This window comes from Mixophyes fleayi, chromosome 1 (assembly GCF_038048845.1).
Source record: "Mixophyes fleayi isolate aMixFle1 chromosome 1, aMixFle1.hap1, whole genome shotgun sequence".
Classification (NCBI taxonomy): Eukaryota; Metazoa; Chordata; class Amphibia; order Anura; family Limnodynastidae; genus Mixophyes; species Mixophyes fleayi.
In genome coordinates this window covers 56,574,063-56,587,826 of record NC_134402.1, presented here as the reverse complement: position 1 = coordinate 56,587,826, position 13,764 = coordinate 56,574,063, and the positions used below count along the sequence as shown (strand labels likewise).

Here is a 13,764-nt window from a genome sequence, read left to right as displayed (position 1 = left end):
AAGCTATTTTGAGGGCTGAATGGCTATAAGAGTGCAACAAAAACAGTATTAATTCATTACCACCTAGCTTAATAATAATAATACCCCCTCCCGAGTGCTATGTGCAGCTGTTTGTCCCCTGACTCTGCAGTTAGTCTCAAAGCCCTGGCACAAAACTGGGGCTGTGTGACTTCTGGAAGGGGGTAGGAGCAGGTGAACTTATGTGGAAAGCCAAAATCACATCCCCATGATGCAGCCATTTTAAAGCAGTGAACAAAAACATTCACCACTGTAGGTGTAAAGCAGCTTTAAGAGAGCTTAGAAGTGAAACAACAGCAAGAATCATATATACATTTTGCTTCTTATACAAACTTCGGTACTCGACCAAGCCGATTGCACCGTCTGGTTACGGCACAGCCCCCGCATCACAGTATTCAGGGGTTAGTCAATCACTATAATGATTTATCACATATAGCATATACCAAGGAAGCAGAGAAGCAACGTGGAATCACGGATCTGGCAAATTCTAGTAATGTCCATGTTCTGGAGATCCAGAAACTGAACAGTATGGAGAGCCTGCCGGTGGCAGTACAGGAATTGCTGGGTAGGCAAGTTCATTAATAAAATCATTTTAATCAATATATGATTAATTTAAAAGCATTGCAGTTTAAACAAGTGTATAGTGTTGAATCTTTCCCTCAGTGTACATTACTACGTAGCCAGAATATAAACAAAAAGTTAAAAAAAAAAAAAATCATTCCAAGTAGCATGTTTTAAAAATACTAAATTGCATATGTATTACTGAAAGTCTTGGGCCATCTGTGTGACTTTTCCTGATCAATGCATCTCTCAGAAGCTTTAAAGTCCAGATAAACGAGGATTCTGCTGTGTTAATGCCACAAGAAAATACTGTAACATTAAATAGCAAAAAAAAAAAAATGATGTTGCTGCTTTCTAGTTCGGTTGACAGAGTTTAGTGTCTAATCCCTGACTGCATTAATATAAACACAATTAAACGGTACTCACTTTCTTTTGTGCGGTGTCTCTGTGCTCACGGAGTGATACCGCATAAGCTTCCTCTGTGGAACAGATGGGGTTTTCTGCACAGGCTCTGGTAAATCCGGAGATGTGACAGGAAAATGACTCAACGTGTTAGCTCGGCGTCGGAATCCTTGATGAGATAATTCTCCAGGATGCTCAGAGGGGAAGGTCTCTGCTGCCTTTGGTAAATCACCCGTGGAACCGTGAGTCTTTAGAGGCAGTTCAGGAGAAAACGCTGGTTCTAGGTCACATAGCGAAGCAGAGTTTTCACACTGAATGCACAAAGAGAAGAGAAGATAAACCTTTCCTTAACAAAGAAAAGGATCAAAGCATAGTAAGACATTATAAGACAAAAATTGTTATAAATGTACCAGTCACATCATCATAAGAATGCAGCCTATCAATTCATCATCCGCTATTTATATAGCGCCACTAATTCCGCAGTGCTGTACAAAGAACTCATTCACATCAGTCCCCAATACCCTAACAAACACACTCAGAGATAGACGAAGGGCAATTTAATAGCATCATCATCATTTATTTATATAGGGCCAACATATTCCGTAGCGCTTTACAATTGGGGACAAACATAGTAAACTAATAAACAAACTGGGTAAAACAGACAAAGAGGTGAGAAGGCCCTGCTCACAAGCTTACAATCTATGGGACAATGGGAGTTTGACACATGAGGCTAAGTCTACATTTTGCATTTCGGCCCAGCCAGGCTGTAAAGGTAAAAGTGACTCATAAGCTAAATGATCCTGTCACACAACAATGTTGGTCAGGGGGTAGTTGTCTTGTGTGAAATTGTGTAATGGGTAATAGGGTAAGGTAGTGAGATTAAGAGGGTGGTTGAGGAATATTATAAGCTTGTCTGAAGAGGTAGGTTTTCAGAGAACGCTTGAAAGTTTGTAGACCAGAGGAGAGTCTTATTGTGCGAGGGAGAGAATTCCATAGAGTGGGTGCAGCCCGAAAAAAGTCCTGGAACCGGGAATGGGAGGATGTAATGAGTGTGGATGAGAGACGCATATCTTGTGCAGAACGGAGTTGCCGAGTTGGGAGATATTTCGAGACAAGAGAGGAGATGTATGTTGGTGCAGCTTTGTTGATGGCCTTGTAGGTTAGTAAAAGTATTTTATATACTGGTTAAGCTTTTGTGATAATGGGTTTGTCAAAAGGGGACAACCCCTGCAAGTACTACAGGATTTACCTTACTACTGTATTCCAGCGGAGTGCATAGTATGCCGTCATCTTCCATGCTACCCGAGCTGTCCTGCTGGCTTCGGCTCTTACTCCCCTGTAAAGTTATAGAAAGCAGTTACACAAATACACACACACACACTTATACACAGTATGCATATTCAAGTGTTATACGACCAGTATTATTTTACATCCCTCAGTGAGGCTGCACATTACCCTTAGTGGAGAAGCCATCACATAGGAGAGCAGACATAAGGGGCGTTACCCTTCAGCTGGCTAGACAGCCTGGCAGTAAGAACTCCAATCAGGTTACACAGAATTAGCGCAATAAATTCATACAGTCTAAGACTTCAAAGCCACAAGGAACATTCCTAAAGAAGGAAAACACTTAAACTGGCATGGTAACTGGGGACCCATGCGATCTTAACGCCACTGCTTCATAAGTATTCATAACTCAATAAGGGGATGAAAAGTGGTATCACCAACTGTATCCATTAGGAACATCTGTGTATTATAAAGTAGAGATTTTGTGGATTATGCGTTTTATTTTCATTTTGTTTTGTTTGTTTTCACATAAAAAAATAAATAAATAAGATCTGTGTTTTCAGTGTTAATAAATATAACATGAAAACTAAAAAACTCCATATATTTTATATCCGCTTAGAGTTGCATCAGCACTGCTATTTTTATGGGGGGGGGGGGGGAGGGGGGAGCCTGGGGTCGCACAATAGGAACCACAAACCACCAATATTAATAATTGCTGTTCCTATACTATCATAATAAAGACAAAGACTACCCCAATCCATGGACAGAAGCGCGCTTGGAAGACGGAACGGAACTGGTCATTCCATTTGCCAAAGTTACAGCTGCTGGTCTCTCACCTGCCTTTTGATATGTATCTGGCACTCCAGAGAGAAGACTAGCAGAAGTAAACCACTAGCGAGTCAAATATATCTATAACAAAAACCTTAAAGTGCAACTGTCTATGGTAAGTGCACTTAGGTTTTTACTCATGGGAATTTAGCCTTCATCTCCCACTCTGTACAATAAAAGAATAATAATTCAAAAACCAATCCCAACTGCACATTGCCGTGAAACTAAATAATTCCCTCAGAGTCACATTTATGCATCTAGAGTACATATTCTATTAATATACCACTTTTTATAATTAATTAAAAACCTTTCCAAAACAGTCACAGTTGTTGCCAGGGGCAGGCTGGGCTGGGGGGGCATGGTGGCATCTGCCCCCCAGGCTGGTCCCATAGTGGGCTAACTTGAGCTGGGTCATCTGCATATAGGCTGCCGAGTCTGGTCATGCTCCCCGGACTAAAATTTGCCAGCCCTCCCTGGTTGTTGTAGTAGTCACAGAAGTAGCTGCAGATTGGTGTTCTACAATAGCTTGGTTGGGACCCCATGAGGAATCATAGAATATGTTTTTATCAGATATGAAAAATAGGTGGATTACACAATGACGGACTTTGGGGAACAGACACACCCCTCCTAATGTCTAATGCTTAATAAAGACCACAGCTAATAAACCACTGAATAGTTAAACTCCTTCTACTCAGAATATAATGCCACCCTGGATGCTGCAAGGATTTGTAGAACAAATTCTCTCATTTTATTTTAGCTTTGGCATTACGGACTAATACAGATGCCAGAATGGTAGTGCCAGAAACAGGCAGCACATGGATAAGTCTGATTTCTATATCTACACTTCAATCTGTGTCATCAACCTATGAAAAATAAAAGAATTCAAATAAGACTGAAGGTTCTATTATTATGTTTGTGCTGTAATATACGTATGTGCACTCTGGTTTATCTCTAAGAATGTAATCCGTATTAAAAACAAAAATGTGTCCACTTCTTTTTTTGCTCACTCCCTGTAATTCCCTGTTAGCAGAGGGCAGCTTTACTGTGTTTCCTAACAAACGATAGCAGAAAGATCCGTATACTAATAAAAGCCACACGTGAATGGTCAGGACGGGCACAGGGAAATTGGAACATGATCTTCACAAAACCATACAAAAACAAATTCTAAAAAGACTCTAATTTGTATGTATTCTAACATGTACTGTACAGCTCATCCATGCTCTTCTAGTTAACCCCTTCAATGCCAGGCGTCCTAGAATTGCTTATGCAATATGTTAAAAAGGTTTTTTATTTTTTTTATAGAAATATAATACAACAGGTTATCATTTATTAATTTAATACAGGTGAAGCAACTCTGCTTATTCCTGCCAGGTGCCATTTTTGTAATCCAGTGGAGAGCTGCAGTCTTGTATTGCAGCTCTCCGCTAACATCGTGATGCGCCAAGCAGGGGCCTCTTTTCAGAGTTATCTGTTCTTGCAGTGATCACTGGCTTCTGCAAATTGTAATCAGCACTATCCACAGACCCTTTCTGACAGCCTTATTCTAATATGTAAAGCAAGAGGAAATGATACAGACGTGTGGGTCTGGCAGGTGAGAAGGAAAAATGTGTAATATATGTAGGCAAAGTATGGAGAGCCACGCGTTGTCTAATAGTGATGCAGTTTAGGCAACTGGTGCTTCTCTAGCTGTAGTGAAAGTTTAAGTGCTAGGATGCTGGAACTTGATGCCTGGAACAATTATACAACCAGTTTCTCCAGCCGTCGTGTATCAAGAACAGAAGAGTCGCAGGTTGTCAAACGGCTCAAACACCAAGATACCTGGTCTCCCTTTATTCCTCCCCATCTGAATTTTTGGGAAGCACAGCCAGTGCCGGACTATGCCAGATCAAGTAAATATATTTTTGTATATCATTGTTTTTGATAAATACTTTGTGCATTTTTTATGCAAGAAGTGTATGTGCGCTTATTTCTAATTTAATTTAGGTATAATGGGGAGATACCTCATGGACCCCTTGCCCATTATGTAAAGATGCTGCTTTGGAGGCTCCATTCATTACAAGAACCCCACATAAAAGGATAACCCTATGTAACTGGTTTTGCCGTTCTATATATTAACTTTCTTTGGCAAGCAATGTTTTATTGCTGCTCCGCTCGGTCGGTGCCTACATTGGATTATTGTTACATCCATTAATAAAAACTACACCTCCATATATTTCTTCACTCTAAATAAATCCCAACTTGACCCCTCCACTCTGCCTATGATCAGCTCTTATCGACATTTGTTACCTGCTCCCATTCCTGGTTACAGAACTTTCCTCAGGCTGCACCTGCTCTGTGGAATTCCAACCTTTGAACCACCTGACTTTCCCCTAGCCTCCAACCATATAAAAGTGTTACCTGAAAACTCACCTCTTTAGGCAAGCTTATAAAATTCCTGAAACACCTTAAACTTCCTATTCTACCCAATCAACACCTATATACACAGGTCCCACAAATCTTGTAAATAATATCTTTCTACACTAAAAAAAAAACCTACTGACCCTTAGTCTTCAGTTCACATTATTAGTGGTCGAAGTGGAAAATTAGAAGTGGCTGTATGGAAAATCTGTTTATTCCCTGCAGAAATGATATGCTTAGTACATTCATATGAACATGGGAGGCTACAGGGATTACAATAAAAAGGTACAAATAATTACCCTTAATAAAATACTTTCTAGAGATTCCGTTATCGATCTCTTTGCTTTGCTCCTTAGTTGTTCTAGTCTGAAGCGGGGGGCACTGCTCTGCAGCTCGTTCAGGGAGTTGTCTGTTACCTGAGAAACCTACACACAAAACATAAAAAAACAGGATTACAGTTAGAGCTTTTAATATATAAATTCAAAACAAAATCTATTAACATTTCCTGCGTAATATTAAGAACAGATCTCGTATTGTCACTTATAAGGGTATAAGAATTCACCAGAGTTTTTAACCTTTGCATGTTATGGTGTATTCTAATAATCTTATAGTCTACACTAAAATGCACGTTAATAGATATATCTCAATAGGTCAAAAAACAACTTCATGACTACTGGGTTGTATATGCCTGCTCAGATACTCTCATAGATATATTTTTTTTTTATTAAGGAAACTACCAGTGTACAAATACAGTCATAGAGAAATCCCTTAATAGCTGGGTCTCCAGCAGGGAGCAAGTAACTCACTTGGCGTTGCAAGGATGATTTTGGAATAGGTAAAAAAACATCTTCGAGACACTGCTGTTTGGACAAACCACATAAAATAAAATAAATTAAAAAAAAAAAAGGAGAGAACTGCAACTCCTTTTGTATCAAAAACAGAAAAAAGCCTCATTCCATTCCAGGGATACAAAATATTTCCTTTTACACCGAAATTGTGCCTTGCCAGACTTCATACACACAAATCTATTCTTTGGTACCATAATGTTAAAATATCAGAGCAATCAACATGACTCCCAAGGCAAGTTAAACAGGGTAACAATGCCATAGAATTATTTTTTTTTGTCAAAAAGATTTCAAAATATGCACATATAAATAAATGTATTTAAACCCATATGAGGAGCCAAGGTGCATTCAGCTCTACACCAGGTTAAAGTCAGGCGTACATCAGATACCCTTACACCCAGCCAGGTTATAAGTCCGAAAAATGACTTGAATGCTTTACTGTTCCTTGATGAATATTATTTTCAGTGCTGAGGAATAGCTATGGGCTACAACGTAGCTCATCTCACCACAAATCTTGTAGTGTGATCAATGTGAAGAACATTTGGTCTGTGTATGTCAGATGGTGATTACCCACATCATCTTAAGGACACAGTACATTGATGATATTTATGCCATCTCATCAGGGCAAAATCTGACTATTCAAAGCCTCTTTGATGCTTTACATCAGCCACTGTAGCATCTACCTTTTCACGGTCACCTAAATTCCGACCTAAGACGGTGTCTAGATGGTTTCAAAAAGACGAACAGCCGGGCAGCAGAGAGAATACAATAGTTGGACACTGGTGTAAATATGGTTAACTGGTTGTATTAACAATATTTTACTATAGGATATAGATCATTTTTCTCATTTTGACAAATCGCCATAACCATAGTGCTATAAAACTGTCCCAAAGTGGAAGCCCAAATTGAGAAGCGGACTCTTATAAGGATAGACAAAACATCAATGGGAAGACGGTTTATGTTTTCAAAAACATTGGTCTGTCAGCATAAGAAAGCTGCATGTTTTGCTGGGCTTTTTAAAAAGCAAATGTTACCTGTCGCTGACCTGAATGAGCAAACATGGCTGCAGATCCCAATGCACACACGTTACCTGCTTTGGTTCAATACTGTGGACATGGTCTCGTTGTTTCTCCTCATACAGACACCTCAGCCGGGAGATAATCAGCTCATTCTCTCTCTGCTCGGATCGGGGGCGTATTTTCTGAACCAAAAACACAAAAATAGATTATTCACATCACAAAATGCAGCATCCGATTTGTATATGTACAATACAGAGGATTTGTAAAAAAAAAAAAAAAAAAAATATTTATAGCACATCTCTATTGAAAAAAATGCATGTTCTAGAACTTTATAGTGAAGGTTTAAATCAGGCCTGTCCAACCTGCGGCCCTCCAGGTGCTGTGAAACTACAACCCCCAGCATGCTTTGCCAGTAGACAACCAGTTGATAGCTAGAAGGGCATGCTGGGACTTGTAGTTTCACAACACCTGGAGGGCCGCAGGTTGGACAGGCCTGGTTTAAAGTATGTGTTATACACAGACATATAAAAATACAACTAGGTCATAGGTGTGTCACTTCGTACCAAGATGGGAGTTGTAATTGAACAACAACTGGTAAGCCACAGTTTATCAATATTTAAACTAGATTAAACCTACATATGGCAATTCTCTATAAATACATTATTATGTATCAAAAGGTCCTAGATAGTTCAAAGTTTCTCTACTGTACATTATAATTTCTGTATTTAAAGCAAAATTATCAGTCTTAAAATGGTTGGTGTTTTCACAATGAAATGTACGATAGTATCTCTTGAAGGCCACGTAGACCATAACAATGCACGAGTACAAGGCCTTGTACACACTGCCAGTCTTCTTGCACCCTTGGTACGCTTTATCAGTGCAACATAACCAGATTATCGGAGATCACTGAACCCCATCAGGAATGAGCCAAGAGCTCATACTGAGATATCAGGGCGAGTGCAGTATGTCCTATTATCTTAATCCATGGTCCATTCAGGTTTCACTTTGATCACTTGTGTACCATCAGGGTGTTCCACATAGGATTCAGCAATCGGCAGTGCCAGTTACTCTACGTTCTCTCAGACAGACTATACCATGGGTGCAGGACAAATGCACCCATTACAAGTGGTGTGTAAATCATTTACAAACTCTAAAAAGCCAAGACGGGATCAAATACAAAAATCGGTATAGAGTTACCCCACATAAAACAACCAATTTTAGGAGACTTTTGGATACAAATTATATACAACAGCTGGAAAACAATACAAAGTGCCCATTTTAAAAGTTTTGCAGGATGCTGCAAACATGAATAAATAATCCGATCATAATCTTCTGAAAAAACACACACTTCAGCTACTCTGATCTGAAGAGGTGCGCGGTCCACAGGATGGCACAAGAACGGTAATGAAATTAGGAACTTTGCTACATAGCTGCATCTTCTGCAATGAATCCACCCACAGTGGGGCTGGCTTGAAAATAATTAAAAAAAAAAAAAAAAAAAAAGTCACACAAAGCACAAAAAGTGCACAGCTAAAAGTGCAGACAGCACATGGCAACTTCTATTTCATTCAGCAGGTTTTTTTTTTTGTTGGTACTGAAAACTTCTATACTGCCACTCACTTAAGAGGTAACGCCATTGTTAGGAGCAGTTTGAATGAAGAAAACATTGGTAGTGAGGAGATGGAAGATACAGCGAATAGATCCATCTGTCTAGAAGGCTGCACATTACGATTCACATATCAGATTACTGTATGCGCCTTGACAATACCCAGCAACCATACATCCCTTGATGTTAATGTTTAAAGACTATGGGGTATATTTACTAAACTGTGGATTTGAAAAAGTGGAGATGTTGCCTATAGCAACCAGATTCTAGCTGTCATTTTGTAGAATGCACTAAATAACTAGAATCTGATTGGTTGCTATAGGCAACATCTCCACTTTTTAAAAACCGCAGTTTAGTAAATCTAGCCCTTAGTATCTTAAAAGTTAAATATATACCTAGTAAGTACCCAAAAGTATCCATAATCCCTCCTACCTAGGTATGTTCTATGCCTCTAGCAACATACTTACATTCATTGACACTGCCAAGATAAAGGTAAATCTTACCTTTGTACCAACTGTGTAAAGAACAGAATGCGCACAATAGTTCAATCTGTGTTCTCAGTCAGTCTATAAATATAAACTTATGAAAAGATACAGCGATAACTGTTAGAAATATTAATCACTCCAGGGCCAAAATGCTTGCAAACCAGGACATCACAACTTCAGGAAAAGCATCTATACATAAGTCACTGACCAGGTAACTGGCTCAGCTATAGACCCTGGGCAACACTAACTCTGGCAAGAAGTCACCGACAACCCCTACCTACCCTCATAGCAATAAGCTCAGATAGCAACCCCTCTGTAGACAAGGCAGCAGCTATTGCATGAATAGTTTTTCTTCGTCCAGTCTAGAGCACACAGCAATGGCAGTGTGTCACTCACATTTCTTATACAACAAGATTTTCCCCAAGGGCTCCACTGAGTAGACACTTGAACCTGATCTATTTACAGCCCACTCAACAATGTCCAACCAAGTACTGAGAGAGGACCTGCGGCAGGAAACACTACCATTAAACCTAAATAAGCTGTTCATATTTCAGCATTAGACAAGGACATACATTTTTGCAGTCTAACAAGAGATATAGGAATGTACCTACGCAAACATTCCAGATCCTTGGAAAAAAACAAACATGAAGGCAATGACTGACGGAACTTCCAGATGAGCACAATATATCACTGCAAACCAAAACAAAAAACAAAGGACCCACTTAGGGCTAACAATTTGCTACAGGTGTCAGCAAAACACACCAGAGACTCTCTGGAAACTTTATAAAATGAAAGCACTGGCTCAATATTCCAGAGTTCATAGGTCCATCAGGCTCAGCAGATAAGTAACTTTTACAGTGTGTTTTAAAGATAACTTCCTGTAGGTACTTAGTAACATGCCATTGTCAAAGATTCATTTAATAAAGTGCAATGAGCACGTGATGACCATCAGATAATTGTGTTCTCACCAACTTCCAGCAAGCATACTAGGTTGGGACCAGTTACAGCATGTTTGTGTGATTTGCATCATGTAAAAAAAATTAAATATGAATAGTATTTTAAATTTATTTTTTATAACAATTTTTATTAGAAATGTTTCAGTTACATAATAACATTGGATAAACATCATCCAATCAATAAATGACACATGACCTAAAATGCATTAAATATAGCTGGTCGATATCTTGCTTACAGTCATGTGACGTAAAACATTTACTCACTTTGTATCTTTCGGATCTTGCTGTTATAAAGGTTAATTGATATCACCATAAGCAAGTTATGAATTGTGCAAATTACATAATAAACAGGTAAAAGTGAGCTTGAGAGCTAAAGAGAAAATTGTATTTTACATTTCAACAGGTTTCCTTATTCAGTATCATAGATGCATTACATTAATATAGATCACAGATCACAGGCTCTATAATAATACTGTGCTGGATTGTATATATAAAAAATCTAACAAGGGTTCATACTCAATCTAGTATTCCTATCATCTTTCCCAAAGCTCAGTAACAGGTTTCCATGTCCGTAGGGAAGACAGTTTGGAAGATTTACAAACGGCAACTTCAATACATACAGAATTAGCTCTCTGTATCAGATCCCATGAGGATATGGCTCTAGAGATGTGGGAGGATCACCATCTCTCTTAATTGAGTAGGGAGCAAATACTTTATTATTATTATTATTATTATATTTTTTTAAACAACGAATTTTAGGATAATGTATTTTACCTTCATGGGTCATCTCTAAAAATTTCAACTTCTGGGTTTAGTGTTCCTTTAAACAGACTTCTTTCTCAGAAGTGTCTGTAAGGAAGAGGAGGAGAGAGATTTTGGGGACAGCCGAGCGCTTTAGAAGAGCTAGAGGCACCGCCAAGAGCATGACAACGCCCATTATGCAGCGGTCAAGCCCCTAATGTGATGTGACCACGCGCCCTTTCAGAGGGGGCTGCCCTGATTCCCAAACTTGAATGTAGGAAAGTATGCTTCGTATAGATTGGAATTTGCATAAACACTTATAATTATATATTATCCATGTCAGCCATAGGCTTTCAGGTTGTAAACCAGTACCAAAGTGATACCAACACCTAGAACATGACATTTCAGTTTTGAAATAAAGAAACCCCAGCTCAGCACAGAGCTACAATTGTGCCACAGTTAAAAAGGTTTAACTAACTAGTAAAGCAAAAAATATGTTGATATACCCACCTATTTCAAATCAACACAATCTCAGATCTTGTCTTATGACCAATAAAACAGTTTAATGGAAGGAAAGGTTTTAAGTATACTCATCGCATGCACACGTTGGAGGGAGTCATTTTGTGAATATTTTCTACCAAATTCACTAGTAAATAAGTAACAAGTAAACCAATAAGCTGCATTCTCATCAGTGGCGGATCCAGGGGGGGGGGGCGATCGCCCCCCCTAGCAGACACTTGCTGCCGACGGCTGCACAGTATGTGCAGGTCCGTCCAGCCGTGACAGGCAGGGACAGTGTTCTGCCCGGCTGCTCTGATTGTGTTTAAAACCCAATCAGAGCAGCCGGGCAGCACACTGTCCCTGCCTGTCATGGCTGCGCGGACCTGCACATACTGTGCAGCCGTCGGCAACCTAAACTGTTAGAAAGGGGTGGGGCCTAAATCGCCCCGGGTACAGTAGTTTTCTAGATCCGCCCCTGATTCTCATGGACAATGGTGCAGCCCACAACTTTACTCTCACCCCTGTTTGTAACCGACAGGGGTGACAGTAAACATATATTTTTGATTATTTTAGTAGCTCTTTAACAAAGCCATCGTGTCCCCTATTCTGCTACCTATAACTTGGACATGTAATATACAATGATATTGTTACAGCAATCTCGAAATGCCATGTATCTGTTACTTACAGGCTTACCTGTACTTCCTCAAACACAGAGGCCTGTTCCTGGTTATTTAATGTGGTCATGTGTTTCTGTAACTCAAGTTTGGTTTTTGATGGAGGAAGACCTAAATAAATAGATAGAAACTCTAATAAATTCTCACCGGTAATAAACTATAAATACAGTCAACACTACACACATGAAGATGTACACATTATATACACACACACGTATAGGATGTCTGTATAGATTTATATTTTCGGAACGTGTGTGAACAGATAATGTAGATGCATAGATAATACACCAGTGTATTATTACAAGACAGAACAGGGACAAACTAGTGTTGAATTGGAGGGTGGTAGAAACTCTATTTGCAACAAGCGTAACAGAGAATGACATGGAAACGTACTGGGGGCAGTTTTTACGTATTACATGAAAGGTACAAGTGCAGAGTGGTTCTCAGACACACGTCATGTAAGTAACAAGATAATGTATTCCTGTGGAAGGTTTGTCAAAGATCTCCAATAACTAGCAGTGCTACAGACAACAGGCACAAGATAAAATCACTTTATATTAATATACACCCTGGAGAACTGCACATGTAACCTACTCGTTTTGGCAGAGACATCGTAATGCCATCCAATTAAAAAACAATATAGGTATGTACAAATGCTTCTTTAAGTCTTTGTGTTTTTGCACTAGTCTTAAACGATCACGGTCTTGTACCTTCTATCTTCTCACAGAGTCTGTGCATACATTGCATGGGGCAGCCATCGCACAGCGCCATAGGATTCCTCGAACTCTGATGCACAGCTGCCGAACTGAAAGCCTGCTTCAGGGTCAACATGATCTCATCCACCTGTAATAACAGGGTTATGTCTAAACCATAATCAACACATCACTGGACAACAATACATTCCGTTACCGAGGAGCCCAGAGTAATACAAGAGCTGAAAGCTATATCCACAGAAGAAGAAAGAGGGCAACAGTTAGCAAAAGAAATTATACACAGGCTTCAACATACATCGCACACACAGAATAATTCTTTAAGGTCACTTGGCATAGGTACCGTGATGTATGTGTTTGTAGTATGCTAGATCAGTGTTCGCTAACCTGTGACACTCCAGGTGTTGTGAAACTACAAGTTCCAGCATGCTTTGCCAATATATAGCAGCTTCTTGCTGGAAGGGTTTGCTGGGACTTGTAGTTTCACAACACCTGGAGTGTCACAGGTTAGCCAACACTGTGCTAGATCATATCAGGTCTGCCAAACAATTGACCATTTGTCTAAGCAGAACCGAACGTAAAAACAGACTTATAAATAAGTAGGGGGCTATTCAAAGATGTAATCTATTGTGAGCTTATGGGGAGATAGGTGTGAGGGCAAGATTCTTCCTAGCTATGAACAGCGCTTCATTCAACATGGTTTGTCAAGTAGAAACACTTTGAGACAATTAAAGTCA

At 39.5% G+C, this 13,764-nt stretch overlaps 1 protein-coding gene across 6 annotated transcripts in view; it reads right to left on the bottom strand.

Moving 5' to 3' along the window:
• The window catches only part of TBC1D1 (TBC1 domain family member 1), a 199,740-nt gene that overhangs the window by 62,899 nt on the left and 123,077 nt on the right, over positions 1–13,764 (bottom strand). For all 6 annotated transcript variants that reach the window (XM_075194772.1, XM_075194773.1, XM_075194774.1 and 3 more), the window contains 6 exons: positions 13,028–13,160; positions 12,337–12,428; positions 7,426–7,536; positions 5,790–5,915; positions 2,231–2,317; positions 1,006–1,292 (listed from right to left, as the gene is read on the bottom strand). In XM_075194772.1, the coding sequence (XP_075050873.1) occupies positions 1,006–1,292; positions 2,231–2,317; positions 5,790–5,915; positions 7,426–7,536; positions 12,337–12,428; positions 13,028–13,160 (836 nt within the window). The remainder of the gene's footprint in view (positions 1–1,005; positions 1,293–2,230; positions 2,318–5,789; positions 5,916–7,425; positions 7,537–12,336; positions 12,429–13,027; positions 13,161–13,764) is intronic.